At 40.5% G+C, this 15,964-nt stretch overlaps 2 protein-coding genes across 5 annotated transcripts in view; both read right to left on the bottom strand.

Annotated features, from left to right (window-relative positions):
* Positions 1-392, bottom strand: part of LOC121184316 (versican core protein-like) — a 44,386-nt gene extending 43,994 nt beyond the window's left edge. Inside the window, exon 1 of the mRNA XM_041041923.1 lies at positions 297-392. Coding sequence (XP_040897857.1) covers positions 297-329 — 33 coding nt within the window. The 5' untranslated portion in view covers positions 330-392. The remainder of the gene's footprint in view (positions 1-296) is intronic.
* A 1,896-nt stretch (positions 393-2,288) lies between these two features.
* The window catches only part of LOC121184809 (DNA repair protein XRCC4-like), a 29,061-nt gene continuing 15,385 nt past the window's right edge, over positions 2,289-15,964 (bottom strand). The window contains exons 5-8 of one of the 4 annotated variants that reach the window (XM_041042695.1): positions 15,448-15,597; positions 14,597-14,697; positions 11,212-11,344; positions 2,289-2,340 (exon numbers count right to left, since the gene is read on the bottom strand). In XM_041042695.1, the coding sequence (XP_040898629.1) occupies positions 11,220-11,344; positions 14,597-14,697; positions 15,448-15,597 (376 nt within the window). In that variant the 3' untranslated portion in view covers positions 2,289-2,340; positions 11,212-11,219. Of the gene's footprint in view, positions 2,341-6,250; positions 9,395-11,211; positions 11,345-14,596; positions 14,698-15,447; positions 15,598-15,964 lie in introns of those variants that run through there. The other 3 variants (XM_041042694.1, XM_041042692.1, XM_041042693.1) reach the window with 3 other exon arrangements.

The following is a 15,964-nucleotide window of genomic DNA, read 5'->3' as shown; positions in this document are numbered from 1 at the left end:
TTTCCAGGTCCCAGGGCTTATTTTGGAAATTCAGCTGTGCTCTCTCAGTAGCGGGACACGCCAGCGTAGGTTATCTGAGGACAACGCGGCATCACTGGGTGCGTTCGTGAGAAAACAGTTGCAGACTGAGAAGCTGACTTAAAAGACAGTTTTATAAGTCAAACATTTGTTCGATATCATAATAAAATCTTACATACTGAGAAAACTATATAACAAAAATTGCATCAAGAGTCAATTCTTTGGTGAAATTGTCTCAATTCATACGTAAGTTCACGTAAATTACAGGAAATACTTACGTTTAAAGATGATTTATTCCATAAAATGTACATATATCGATATGTGCCCTTAAATCCAGTTAGTCCCAGTGCGTAACATGCGTGCGTAAAAAGTGACCAAATATGTCCACTCCAAATCGGCGCAACAGCACTTATCTCCCCGGTGCGCCTCTCTCTTCTCCTTGATGCTCCAGAGTTACAGGGTCCCACTCCGGGATGATCCTGGTTCTGAACAGAGCGACTGAAGCCGTGAAGTGCTGGCAAGCAACAAGTTCAATTTTGCCTAACGCACACTGTTATTTCGTCAGTGTTAGAGAGGAGGGGCAGAGTGCCCATCTGAAAAGTGAATGAGACACCTTGGGGAGGAGGGGAAAAAACACTTAATTTGGCCCTGTGCCCTGAGAGGTGCATCCTCGTCCAATTGGACTGTTTCGACACCACGCGGGATCTTACTTCCAGGTAACACATTGGTCATTTTAGAGCGAGCGCATTTCACATGCATAGCGCCAAATCTGATGTTTTCATAATTAGTATAAAAGTAATCAAATGCATATCAAATGTAAAACTTTATCGTAGGTGCGTCATGTCTATGTCGCTTATTCTATAAGCAGTGGATATAATCAACCACCTCTGATGATGAAGTCTCAGATTGATGCCATGTGTAGAGCGCGCCAGTTATGTCCAAGGGTGCGCGATGGAAACAGGGTGGTGCAGACATGTCTCTGGTGGAATTTGAGTCACAATATACAGTTGGTTTCAACAACACATTACCGTGAATGTTGTGAGGGAGTTCTGCCCAGCCATCGAACTGAATCACTTTAGACAATTCATAGAGTCCCGCACCAAACACACAAACCAAAAAGAAAAAGTACCAATCACGTTTTACCGTTAGGGTAAGTTCAGTAGTAGGCTATTATTCTGGACACATATTTTAAATAAAGTGTACATGATAAGTTAAGGGGAAACTGGACAAACTTCGTGTTCATCTACAGAAATAGATCATCTCAAGTGGAAATGGGTTATCTCTGACTAATATGACTGCCTGACTGAAGTGGCCGGGAGTCAGCAAACAGTGGTTAGCTGAAACCTCTGTGCTTGGCTTTTTCCACAGGGGGGAGAGGCTGGACCACACTTTATCAACTCCTGCCTAATAATCACCAGGATTGGCTACTGCTAGATAGGAAGGTAATCTGTTGTCTGGCAGTGATTATAACTCCCAGCCGTGTGGGATAAGACCTGTCTTTTCAGGTTGGTTTTGACAGTACAGCTAATAAAAATAATAATAAAAAAAAAAAAAAAAAAAAAAAAACAGAATTTTCAAATTTGTTTTCTGTCTTTGAATGGTGCAAACATTGTTTATTATGATTATTTGGACAATATGCACCTTTTATGCATATTTGTTCATAGCATCCCAAGATAATATCTTGTTCCTGGTTGAAATGCAATGTAATCAGTCTCCTTTAAAAATCCATTTTAGAGCTTCTGCCTAAGGACTCCTCTTCGAGCCAATTAAACTTTATTAACCTTTCAAGTAAAAATCTTCAAAATTACTCTTGAACACTATATATTTAGTGATACCTATAAGATTTTAAAAGTTTAAAGCAAGAGGTGTGTGCATTTTTGCTATCATTCATTTTGCTTTCAAATTAAACACTACAGAGTGATTTTATATCAAGACTGCACAGCAAAAGTGAATTGCAATGCACTGTGTCAAGGGAAGAGCTGGTGTCATTAGTCTTCCTTAATGACAGCCTCTGAAAGACATATGGGCTTCTGCATGTGAATCAAAACTGACGGGTAGGTCTGGTTACTGACTCCATCGGGGGCGGTCTAATTGTTCAAAATCATGGTGTTGTCTTCTGAAGTCAGCTGAGTGCTGGAGCAGAGGTGATGAGCCTCTGACAGAGAAGACTGGCTGTCAAACCCTGAGGGCCCTTTAAAAAAAAAAAAAGTCATAGGTGTCATTTCCATACCTGTGTGCATTGTAATCATCTCAGGGCTCAGCAACAGTTACCCACAGTACATATTTCCTCCGCAAGGCCGGACTGGTCTGGACAGCCGGGCTCTGAGAAAGAGAAAAGGCGAGCAAGAAAAGGAAGGTTGGAGTTAACAGGTTGTCAATTTTGAGTAATTTCCTATCTCACATGTACAACCTGCCACTTAGAGTGACACTAAGTCCTTATTGGAGTTATTCTTAGACAGAAAAATGACAAATACATCTTGTGTTTGTCATTTTTCTGATGGTTTGAGCAGTTTGAGACATGTTGTTTGCAGAGGAAACAAAGGTGCACGTACAGCAATCAATAATAGACTGACAACAACAGATTACACTCTGATGATACAGCTTCAGGAAGAATGTTTCATACCTTAACTAAACAACTTGACAGAGCTAAAACTGATCTGATTCTGGGTGGAATTTGCCACCTGACCCCAGCATAATTAACAGCTACTCAGTTATAGTTACAGGAATCAGTTCATCATTTTACTGCTTTACTTTCTCTCTCTGAGTCAAGTTAAGTTAAAAGTTGTAAGTCACTTACTGCTGTGTAAAACGTCTCTACTGTATTTGCAACCATGTAAGTCCCTCTTGCCTTTTCAGAGCCCATAAATCAATGAGTAAAAGAGTCAATCAAAGAGTGTTTGATCCTGGTGATCCACTGTGCAGGCCCCAAGATGACCCACATATCGCATGACCTATAAAGGTGGTCTACCTCCGGCCCCATGCCACCTCAGACAGGATAAAAGCAGCGTTAAATTTCTCCAACCCCAAGGGATCCATCCTAGTGAAACTCAAAATTTTGAGGGCCAAAGCTGCTCTGATTTGAATGTGTTTTATTGATAACATACAGTACAGTTTCACGGTCATGTCAGGATTTCTGTGTGATTCAGTAAAAGGAAAACAATCCAATATCTAGAGGGATAAATAGAGTAAAGAAAATCTGGAATCACCTGATATGTTTGGCAATTTGTTTGCTCCTGTACAAACAAACTAAAGAAAAACATTCAACAACTGGCACACACACAGAGATTATACAGTTATTCCTCTGAGCATTGCTAGAAGAAAAATAAATTAATAAATAATGAAATAAGTTGTACAATTTAAGTGTCAACCAAAAGCCAATGCAGTGAAACACAGAGCGAAAAAAAAACAGCTTGTTGTCATTTCCCAGGACACAGGGAAACAAGCTTGTGCTGTGTCTGTTTTTGTGAGTGAACCCCCCATTTAAAACAGAAAATGTGGGAAAATGTAGTTGCCTCTGGACAGATTTGAACCTTGATCCTTTGGAGCCAAGTTTGGAGGCCCAGACCACCGAAGCTGATCCCTTCAGCATTATGGTGAGAGGCCAAAAGAGGTAAGTGACAGCACGGGAACTCATTTTAATCTTGTGTCTTCAGAGCAAAATCAGGACAATGCCTTTTTTTAAAAAACCATGTTTAGTGATATTTCCTGAGCAGAAAGTAATAAAAGGGAAGCTTACAAACAAAGTAATTGTGCACAAGAGCCTGACTCATATTGGATAATTAGGGCCAACAGTGATTTTCAAGAGAGAGAAAAAAGAGAAAAAAGAAACATACACACTCGGAAAAATAGACTGTCGGATACATTTCTACCATTAAATTCTAAACTGTGGTTATTATTGTGACAAAGACGTGTAGTGTACTATTCAACATGACATAAATACAAATATTTCAAAAAGATTTCAAATACTGATCTTGACTTGGAGGGGAAAAGTGTCAAAATACTTAAAATGGCACAAAATAACTGATTTCTCTGTTGCAATTTCTTTCCATATTTAGATATGATAGAACTCAATATCAACATATCTGTCATAAATCATATTGGCATGTTAATATATCAGTCAGTTTCTAATATAGGCTTACTGTCCTAGTGGTCTGCGAAATGGTGTATAAAACTTTGCCATGTGCATTTTAAAGGAAAATGTTGGACACATCAACTAGTAACTGACCTTGATAGCCAAGTCTAGTTTTTTTTAATTTTTTTTATAGAAACACAACCAGACAGCAACAGCAGAGTGCCACTCTTATTCTTAGCCAACCACACCCACTCGTTTCAGAAGACTTCCGAACAACATAAAAACGAAAGAAAAGAAAAAAAGAAAAAGCTGCACACTGCCATTGTGAGTGCACAAGTGCCACAGCCGTCTGGAGCCCTCGATACCAGGTGTCAATCAACAGACAGGTGTCAGTCATGGAGGTGACAGCTGGTTGACTGTCAGTAGGTCTGCGGGATATTACAGGGATACATAGGTTTTCTCCTGTGAGAGACTTCAACCTCACCTGTCTTTATAATTGACAATTTTGCATTTCTCTAAGTGTCTCCATCTGCCTCTCCAAGTCAATTCAACACACACAGGTAAGTACAGGTAACAGTACTGTAACAGAGATCTTTTTTAAACTATATTAATCATCGCCTGGGAAATGACAGGTAGATTTAGCAGCTGAGGTGAGGCTGTATCACCTCATAAGACCACAAGGCCTGTGTGTGATCCTACATGCAATGCACGTAAACACATTTTTCCTGTGAAAATGGCAAAAAAAAATGTTTCCATTGATTACAAGATTTCATCAGATTGTGATTCAACCACCAAACCCAAATCTTAGCGTCAAAGCCCTTAGCAAAGGCACAAGTTCAAACGTTGATTGTTTGAGAAGCCCAGCAGACTGGAACTTTATGAATCACTGCATCTGCCACCTTCTAGCAAACTACTTAAATCTGAAAGGATGGCAAAGGAACAAAGACGGAGGAAGTGAGAGAGAGAGTGAGAGATAGAGAGAGAGAGAGAGAGAGAGAGAGAGAGAGAGAGACGAGGAACAGAGAAAATGGTTTGATAACCAGAAACAGACCATTCCCACGTCATAGATCTTTGGCAATTGCAGTTAACATAATGCAGCACTGTGGGAACCATTTAATTTTCAAACCTCATCCCTTCTGCTGTAATCAGCCTATACATGACCTCTGGGGAGTCGGGATTTCAATATTTCAAATTAAATTTGGGTAAGTGTCATACTTGACAGCTTAGCACCAAGGTATTTAAAAATGTGTGATCTATGACGTGCGTATACTATGTGAAAATTCATTGACTCCCTATGGTAAAACTCCCAGGAGAGTCATGCGTCTCACTGTACTTCAACCACATAAGGAATGGGTGTGTGAGACAGTCAGTTATTAAGCCAGGCAGCAATTAGGCCTACACGAGAGAAGGCAATGTGGACAGCTCATCGATCCTTTGGTCTCTGACCAAGAGGAAGTCAAGATAATAACATAATGCATTCCCAGCCATGAGAGAAAATCAAGTCAACTGTAGAAAGTCATTTTGGTTTCTTTGGTTCCAATTACAATTTTAAAGGATGTTTTGGTAAAACTGCAATAAAAGTCAGTTTTGGTCATCCATTTAAAATGCTTGGGTGGCATACACAGCATTTAAAATTGTTTAGCGGTTACTGTACATTACTGTACATTTCTAAGTAGCATCTGGTCATGCAGAAACATGAAACATCTATATGACACTGGAGCTAAGACGAGCCAAAACACTTGCAAACACTCCAGTTCATCTTAACAAGCAAGAATGAGTCAGATCTCAACCTCCTCACACTAAAAGGGTCATGCAGTGCTGTAGGTGGTAAACATTATTGTTAAAGCTTAGTTTTAGCTACAGGTTTTATCTACCCATGTCTAATTGTGAAAGAAGACAAAAATATATTAATGTAACACCTTTCTTAACAAAGTTGCAAGCTGCTTCACGATGTGAAAAAAAAGAGAAAGTCTCCCTCAAGCACACGCTGCAGCAGGTTATCATTATCACACACTTAATCTTCGACTACCATCCTCTTAAAACCTGCAGAACATTTGGTTTAATTCAAATAATGAGGCCAATCAGTTCACACCAGCATCCCAAAGAGAGACCACTCGTTATTTGTGATGATCAAAAGGCTCTTTTAATGACTGGGTTGAAACAAAGCGGATACTCTTAGCCACTGGCAAAATGTGTAGGCCAGTGCAAAGAGGTCTCCATGACTGGAAGACAAGTCAACACTAAATATGGAGTGGAGATTTCTATGTGGTTCAGCCACTGACTGAGCAAAGCAGCCAGAGAAGGTAAGGCTGCAAGAAATGTGGCCTTTATGGTATACAGTGTATGTAAACAATGATATCTTTGAGGGCACCAAATGCACAACTGCACTGAATACTATATTTTTTATAATACTATAGTTTTTTTTTCCAATTCATCAATGGATTCTAATATGGAAAGTTGTCATATATGTTGAGAAGTATGGCGTTTTTGCTTGAAGGGCTGTGCTAAGAGTTATATTTAAGTATGGTTGTATAGGCTACAACCACAGCACACAGAAAACAGGCTTACACATTCAGCACAAGGTGATCAAGCAGGAAGGCTCACTGCTGGTTTTGTATTGCCCTGAAATATAGTCCCTCAGTTTCAAACAGCCTGCCCACTGCTTTACTTCCCTGTGTGTGCCACCCCCAGCATAAACAAACGGCAAAGCCCACTGTGAGCAAAAGCAGCAACAGGTATTGTCTGACACAACTGGACCAATAAAACCAATTACATTTCTGAGTAAGAAAAAAACTTGCGTATAAAACTTGTTTACTGCTCTACTGCTCATCAGTCAGCGCAATTTTACGAAATCACAAAGTACGGTTCATTCACACAGCAGGGGGGCTGTAGTGTAATAAAATCGGAAGCCTAGGCCTACACCAATTGGTCCAATATGTTGGAAGGGTGAGTAAACTCTTTGCATTACTCAATACGGAGCACTTGATGATAGCATTCAGCAAAATAAAAATGTCATCCTCAGTTTTCAAACATTGCTTGTGTCAGGCCAAGTTGTTTCAGACATTACAGTGTAAGGCAGTGAGCAGCGAGAGCACAGCACGTCCCGACAACTAACAAAGACCGCTCTGTTTCACTGCAGCTCTGTGGCGGGAAAGCAGGAAGAGTCCTGTCATTTCCCTGGACGATGGGAATTCTACAGGTGCATGGAGTAAGTGAATGACGATGATAAGCAAGTGACTGGAAGTTTAATTTCAGGCCAGCACAGCCATCATCGCTCTCTCACAAACAGAATGAACCCTCTCTGCTGCGTGAGCTGGTGTATAGACTATTGATCCAGACTGCCCTTTCTAGAAAGCCACGAAGCTGCCACTTTATCTAATAAAAAGGAAATCAATGGATTAATCTCAACATAACAGTAAGGTAAACAAACATATTCTCTACAAGTGACAATAGAGTCAAAACATAACAGTCTAAGAAGTTTAACGTTAACTAAGAAAGGAAGTTGTTCAAAACACAGTTGAATGTTACCAAAACAGTCAGCGAGCAAAAGTATCAGATTTAAATTTTCTCAAATAGCACATGAAAGATCAGGCTTTTTTTTTTTCCCCTGGCAAACAGCTACACCTTTGCTTATATGCCAATAGCCAGTAAGCATCTAAGCCAGAATCTAATTCACAGAAAGGGGAGTCATCATTGCAACGTTTTTTTGTATCTTAGACAACAATGTACGAAATTGTACAAAAAGGCAAAAAAATATTGCAATGTAAAATGTTTATTTCAGTCAGACTGACAACAACATCCCTTATCTTGTGAGACGTTTCACAACAGATCTTTACCATGAAGACTTGAAAAACATTTACAGTATTTCACATTATAATTAAAATATTACCATCTCCATCATGTATTTTAATACATTTTCAGGAAACATTATTTAATATTTAAAATCAAATAAAAAAATATCTATTCTTGCATTAAGTGGTTGAGTGAGTTGAGTGAAACCACTGACTGAAATTTTCAGCATAGTTTCCTCATCTATCTCATTTGGTCTCATCCTCCATAGCACGTTGTCATGCACTCATCTGTAAATTATCCTCGGTCACAGATCTGGTCTTCCTTGTATAAAATGCCCTATTGACAGGATGTACAGAGAAGAGAGTGTGACATTCTTGTGGGGATTACTAAACCAGTAAGCGTGTGTTGTGGGATTATCCTGGCAGCCACCCGTGGTCTTTAGCAGACATATAGGTATCATCAAAATTATATAAGACAGCAGGAAGGTCCAGAAGTCAAAGGTAGAATGGTCAGACCAAAACCCTGAGTAGGTCTCTCCTAGGTTCATTACTGTCAGTGTGAAGACACACTGTGATGACCTCGGGACCTAAAGCTGGTAGCAGAGGCAAAGGAAGAGGTGAGGAGGTGAAAACAACATAACTCTATTAACCCTCTGCAAAACAACCCTCAGGTAGTTTGGGCCTCAGAACATCTACAGAATAAAAGGGCAGATGTAAACAAGGAAAAAGGGGGAGGTCAAATTATCTTTTGCAAAATGCTAGTTTAAAAAGTGGAAATGAAAGAGATGGTGCATAGTTTATTTTCATAATGAAAAGAGGGAGGAAAACATCAGCATGACATGATGAATAAGCAGCAACAAAGCAGCTTCGGTTCCTTGGTGGTGACACCCTGTTTTCTGGGTGTAGCCTGTTGTCCCTCAGTAGTTGTTACTCTTTCTCCGGTCTCACACAGAGCCAAAGCCGAGGGGCTTGGCAGCTAAATTCAAGCTCAGGGCGAAGTCAAACTCTTGAGAAATTGCTTCCATACTCCTGGTCCACATTCTCTGCCATGCTCTCCATGTCATTAGCAGCAACGGCATCAGTTCCTGAGGAAGCACTGGAGGGCGTTAAGTGCCTGTTATCACATGACCATTAGCGCATGTTGCCAAAGTCTGCACAGCAGCATGGAGTGGAGCTTGCGGTCTGGAGCATTTGGGAAAAGATGGCGTCATTAATTGTTCATCTTTTGATTTACTGATGATAAGAAACAAGCAGCAAGTCTCTCATGAGAGCTGTGGCAGGTAATTGTCACAGTTAAAGCAAACCAGATGGCAGCAACATGCTCTTGCTTTCTGAAAACTGATTTCACAATCTGGGACAAAATCTGGCTTCAAATCTGGGGACACCTCCAGGACACTGTTGCCTGGTTGTCACTGTTTTGGTTGTGTGTATCGAGGTGAGGGTTGACTAACTTGCCACATGACTGGACAGGGATCAAGAAAACCTGTACATCACAGAAGCCTTAGATCTAAGGCTTTAATCGATGGTGGACACAAGACAGGGAGAAAGAGAGACAGAAGGGAATAGAGAGTAGACAGTGGGATGATGTTAGAGGTAATACATAGTTTGCATAAATAAAACAAACGTCACATTTCAATATCTCATCCCTCATAAAATACAGGAGATACAGTTCCATACATTGATATAAACCAGGACGGAATTACATTATAATGTATTCTGTCCAAGATGGTCATGATGTTTGTTTAGCGAAAGAAAAAAAACATGTGAGCAGCAAATGAAATCTGATCGATGCCAAAGGCGAGGGTGATTATGAAAGAAGAAGTGCGTGTTTTTACTGGAACTCAAAAGCTACTGCTGTCATTGCTTAGCTGGACCGAGCGACACTCCACACTGCCATCATTTTGAGTGTTGTTTATTTGCCAGCCAACACCCAAATGTAAGCTGTGGGAGGATGTTATGAAGCTGTTGGGTTTAAAAGAAGTGTCACCTCAACCAATGCAGCAGAGGTTATCCACTCATATGTGCCATATACTGACCGACAACATGACAACTGAAAACTGCTATTACTATTCCAGCACATCAACACCACATGTAGATGTAAGTTTCTGTTGTGTTAACAATACCTATTTGAGTCCTTTTCTTGCAGCAGTAGTATACAAATAGGATGCAATGTTAGTCTGAGCCTCTTTGTAGTCCTAAAAGGAAGCAGCCCAAAAACCTCTAGTCATGCTATTGCAGTGCGTCAGTATGAGAAAACATGCAGCTGTTGAATGTAGAAAGGACCTCACAACATTGTATGTTTGAGCCGGATATTCAGACACCTCTGAAAATCCAAACACTAGCAGAAGCTGATTAATCGGTGGGATTTTGTCAGACCCACCAGTGAGTCCATCTTTAAAAAGTCATGTTGTCAAGATGATCACAGCCATAGAAATGTATTCTAAATTCTACTCATGATCCCAAGGGAAGATCAGTAGCGTTTAAGAAGTTAAATACCATTGGAAGAATATGAAGTCACAGTTTCTTTTCTTTTTTTTTTTTTTTTTGCAAAGTACATTTTCAAAAACCCCAAATATGTTTTTCACATTTAACCCCTCCTATTAGTTAAGAGGAGACTGCAAGTATTCTTTAACATCTGTAGACCAGCTCCACATCTAAGACCAGTGCTGTGGTCAGAAGCAGCAGGAGGAGTTCTGTATGATCCTAATGAGTAATGCAATCAATATTATAAGAAGATGGAGATAAATTATTATGCAAAAATGCGCATGTGTGGGAAGTATGCATGACTGGATTTTGTCTGTAAAACCCAAACCTGATGACGACAAAATGATGATTCGACCATCTTTAATGGGAGAAGTGGGAGGAATGGGGGATAAAAATTCAGTAGGGCACCTCACATCTTTTACTGGAATGGTTTTTGAGAATGCCGGAACCAAAAAAAAAAACAAAGGTCATGAATAAAATTTGAGGGAAAAGAGAAGAATGTTTCATAGGCCCATAAAACTAAGCTTGAAATAATTTTCTTGCATTGTTGTTAAATTCTGGTTTTGGGGTCACATGGAACAGCTTATTCTTTAACTAAAAGAAGACTGAAGAGATTGTGTGTCATGTTGACACCATCTTAATATGTGCTACTTGAAAATCTGCAACATATAATCTACATTTTCCCATCTAAACTCCTCCAAAGGTGCTGCTACTCTACATGAAGAGAGGCTCATCTAAATGGCTTCATGAGCTAAAAAATGTAAGTAATCTAGGGGAAGCTGTGGTAAGTACAACTATGATACCAAATAAGGTGACACATTGGTTGCCTTGGCTCATATGACTAACCTGTGATTTTATTCCTGCTCAGAAGGTTCTGGGCTCGGAGTGTGAAGTAGCCTGCGTTTCCGTCTTGGTTGTTCGTCTTCGTCATCAGAAAAAGTCCGGTTCACAGAGATGCCTTGACACACGAGATTACGACCTGCATACAATATATAACAGCACACACACACACGCACACACAAACATACAAATGTTGATGAAACTTCCTCTGATAATGTGAGTCTTTACATCATTACATTGCTGATGCTATTTTGAACAAGCACATCATATCAATGCACATCACATAATCAATGATGCCATTAATATATCTATAAAAGTGACCAATCTGAAAAATGAATCATGTCTTTAGTAAATCAAAGGTAGTACATGCTATTTACATTTCTTCACAATGACCTCTGACTGTTGGACCACTAAAAAAAAAAAAAGGCCTCTAAATGCCTGCACGCTGATGTCTTGTTCCAAATTTTTGGGATTACTCGAGTGGTTTCACTACCAAAGCCCAAATTCTCCATCTTCATTGATTCAACCGATTCTCCATCAGTGTCATTTGTGGCACTTTTGTGGCAGTTTCAGGGCATATTGCCTCAGATGACCTTTGTTAACCCCAGACAACTACACACCTAAAGTCCTGAGATCTTTATCAGGAATAGAGATCTGGCATTCCACACAAGCCCGGTCACACTCAGATGCAATCGTTTATATCAAGACAGACGTACAAACACACCTGTTTGCCCTTTAACACTGCTGCTAGCCTGCCTGAAATCAAAGATCAACAGATTGAGCAGTTGTGTTAGATAAAAACAAACACTTTGAAGACTTGATCTGAACTGATCAAGAGATAAAACTTAAAAATAAAAAAATAATAATATTGTAGATATTCATGGTAAAATGAAGAGAGAGTGTATAGAATCTGGTATTACAGTTCATCTCACTGAGGAAGAAAAAGAACACTTTCTATCATTTCTTTCCCATTACCCCTTTCCTTCTCTGACACTCCTTCATTGCTTAGGCCACACTGCCTCTCTCCTCTGCTTTCATTCTCCTTCCACCGTCTCTATCTCTTTTATCTTTTGTCACCCCCTTGTGAGTGATATGCTTCCTATGTTGTGAATATCAAATGCTAAACCTGGAGGGAACAGGTCAGAAAGAGAGTTTTTCCTTTGTCTCCACTTCTGCTCTGTCATTACTCCTCTCTCTTATCAGGCCTCGGCAATAGGAAAACACAGCCCCGAGGCACGAGGGTGAACTGGGGCCCGCATATGTCAGAGGGGTAATGCCTAGCCCACTATAGCTTGGGTAGATTTCTAAATGCAAATAAAACATCAATCTGCTACTGAGCGCAAAGTTTCTGCTCTGCTTTGCAATACCCGGATGGGTGGGGGCTCCAAACGCACCAAATGTCAGTGCGGTCTCAAATTCACCAGAGTTTACTTAAGTTACTTGTGTGTTTACTGAATTTTTAAACACAAAAGATTGTCGTGGCTCTTAATTTACGTTTCATGTCCTCAGATCATTGTGAAGGTGGCTATGAATGAAATGGTTGCTGGGGTTACCAGACTGAGGCTGCACAATATAAACAAGAAGGACTAACAATGCATTAGACATCTATTAGCATATTTTAACAGTCATTGACATGAATATATGGCTACTTTCCACCACAGCGCTTGTGGCCAAGAGAGAAACGCCTAGAGACTGATTTGTTGGACAGCTGACTTAGTATAAATACAACAACACACACACACACACAAGCTGGGATACACACCCATAACCTTTAAGAAGTACAGACTATCAAGACAAGAGGGAGATAAATTCATCAAGGCACGGAGGTAAGAGGTAAGTGCCGGGCGACTTTCACAGACAAGCTGAAAACACAAGAAAGTAATGTAAAACCCTTCTGGACCGCAAACACAAAGTGTGCGAGCCAAGACCCATACTGCGCAATCTATAACCTCCATCCATCTTCAGTGAAGCCAGGATTGGAGAGAGAGAGCATGGAGGGATTGGTGTGTGTACACATGTGTGCATTTGAGTGAGAGAAAGTGCAGAGAGAGTGCCAAACAACAAGAACCTGCTGAAGTCACTACAACACCAGTGTGTTTTGCAAATGTATTATCCTCTCGGGGTGGCTTGAGTTTGGCTCTGAACACAAACACGGCCATTGAAAGAGCGATCAGTGGGTTATCCCAGCAGATTGCAGCACTGTAGCAGAGGAGGGGGGGGAGGTTGGGTGATATGACTCAGCAGATGTGACATCGCGCCTGCTCTGCATGATGCAGGAAGGAGAAGACCACCTCATGGTCGGCCGTGCTGAAGCAATCACAGCAGACTTCTCTGGGTGGGTTAATGACTCACTGAAAAGTGTTTCCCAGAACCCAGCTACCCGAGGGTATACTCCCTGCTTGTGTGTGCTTTTAAGTTTACATTCAAACCCCCTGCTTACATGATCAATTACATTCAACTGTCAAGTTTATTGGACAGTAAAATCAGTCTGAGGAGAGCTTAAAACTTCAGAGTTTCACTTAGAGTCTGCATCATTACTGAGTCACGCCGTGACCTATGACATCACAAGGACTACCAGGAATGGGCGAAAAGTTGCCATGTTCAATACTTGCACACCCTGTTCCATCAAAACATGGGTGCATGTGTAAGTGCTGCAAATGGAGCATAGTGGAGCACAAGCTGTTACAGGTGTTTAACAGTAAATCCAGATAAACATGACCCATGAGCCCAGAATGAGTTATATCAAGATAGGAGGCCTCTGTTTTAAATGATGTTTAAAATATGTTCCTGGAACTTCACACATCTCAATGTGTTGAGCTTCTTTAGCTCTATCCTCCACCCTATCTGACTCACACATGCATTATCTGGTACCTTTGTGTTTACCCTTTAATATGGAGCATTACAATTACAATTATGTTTCGATCAAACTTACGCTTTGTGCGTATCAACACACAAACACACAGCAAACTGCCAGGTCTCATTATATTACATACTGCATTGATTATGCTCTGCCTTACCTCCCGAAAGCCTTTGTTATTTGTTATTTCGTTCAGAGTAATTAGAGGGTGAGGAGGAGGTGTTTCTGCCTGGTTATTATCATCAGTATTGCTGTTGCAATATATCATGATGCAGGCAAAGCTGAAAACACTTTCATTTGTAATACCCAATTATTCATTCTGAATTGGCAGAGAATGTTTTATTTAAGGGCCTTAGGGGCATTTTTCCTTCTCATGACATTCACCGCCGCACACACACACACACACACACACACACACACACACACACACACACACACACACACACACACACACACACACACACACACACACACACACACACACACACACACACACACACACACACACACACACACACACACAAACACAAACACCTGTGATGAGAATAGTTGGCTCCAGAGATGGATGGATGCTCTGAGATGTCTCCTCTCCTCTGTCCTGACTGCCATCTTCACCCTGAGTTGTATCATTGTCACTGGAAGAAATTACACAAGTTTGCAAGGAGAAGAGAAAATGTGTCATGTAGACGTATCAGTGTGTGGGGGAAAGTGTGGAAAAGCAAAGAAAAAAAATTGAGTTGCATGGGTGAATATGCTTTAGAAAATACAGCATCTCATTTTACAGTTCTGGCAGAACCTTTAGGTAATCGTCTTTCAATATTTAATATTATTGACCACAAGGGACAGTGGCAAAGCCAGACATCTGAACAGAAATTATGAGCAAAATCTTCCATCCAAACTTTGTGGCTTGCAATGACGAAGGGTATAACACAGGCTTGTTTAAAAAAAAAATTAATTAGCCATTGCAGATCTGCAGAAGCCAGAGGTGTGGCAAACCAGATCTGACAGCACTGTGCTGACCTGCTTAGAAACAAAACTTGCAAGTGTGCAACTAAAGCAATGACCTGAATATGTTAATTTATTCTACGTTCAGTCAAAGGCTAAATGAACTGGCACACAATGAAGTGAAGTGCATCTCATGAAATGTTAATCCTTCACTTATATAATAAAGTTATGATAATAAAGGTTGCTTTTGGGATGCTTCTTAATCCAAAATCATGTGGGTTGAAATGTAAATTTGTCAAATACACCCTGCCTTATGAATATTTGACATAAATCCCCCAATGCAATGGACAAATTAGTTCTGTATACTTCATACATTTGTAAATAGGTAAACATATTTAATCACAGAATCAGATGAAGCCAAGTAGAATCTGTCTGCTGACCTTTGTCTCCTGTTCTCATCTCTCTGCTGGAGCTGGCGGACGGTGTCCTGCAGGGTTCTGATCTTTGCCTTCTTCTCGTTCAGCACCATGACAAAACGTGAGTACAGCTGCCTCTCTAGCATCTCCTTTTCCTGAACCTGCTGCTCCAGCCTGGTGAGGAAAACACACAGACACCAGTGTGTGATATGTGCAAAAACATACATGTAGAGACTCATGATTGAACATGTACACATGTGCGCACACATACACAGGGAGACAAGTACATGCTTTAAAAGCTGAATCTGTGTTTTTTTGTGAGAGCAGTTTGCTAAGAGAAATGATTCTGATGCCTCCACCCTGTGAGGACATAAGTCAACCTCGACCGTCTCTGGCTATGCTTCATTCATTGGCCAAGGAAAGAACATGCAGATAAACAATAAGACAAAAGGATTTTGAAAAGAAGTCAAGCACCAGGGTTATATAAAATGAAAAGCATACATTTCACCATCAGAAGTTGGTTCCCAGAAATCATAAGCTA

Source organism: Toxotes jaculatrix, chromosome 7, assembly GCF_017976425.1.
Source record: "Toxotes jaculatrix isolate fToxJac2 chromosome 7, fToxJac2.pri, whole genome shotgun sequence".
Lineage (NCBI taxonomy): Eukaryota > Metazoa > Chordata > Actinopteri > Toxotidae > Toxotes > Toxotes jaculatrix.
This window is presented reverse-complemented; position numbering and strand designations above follow the sequence as displayed.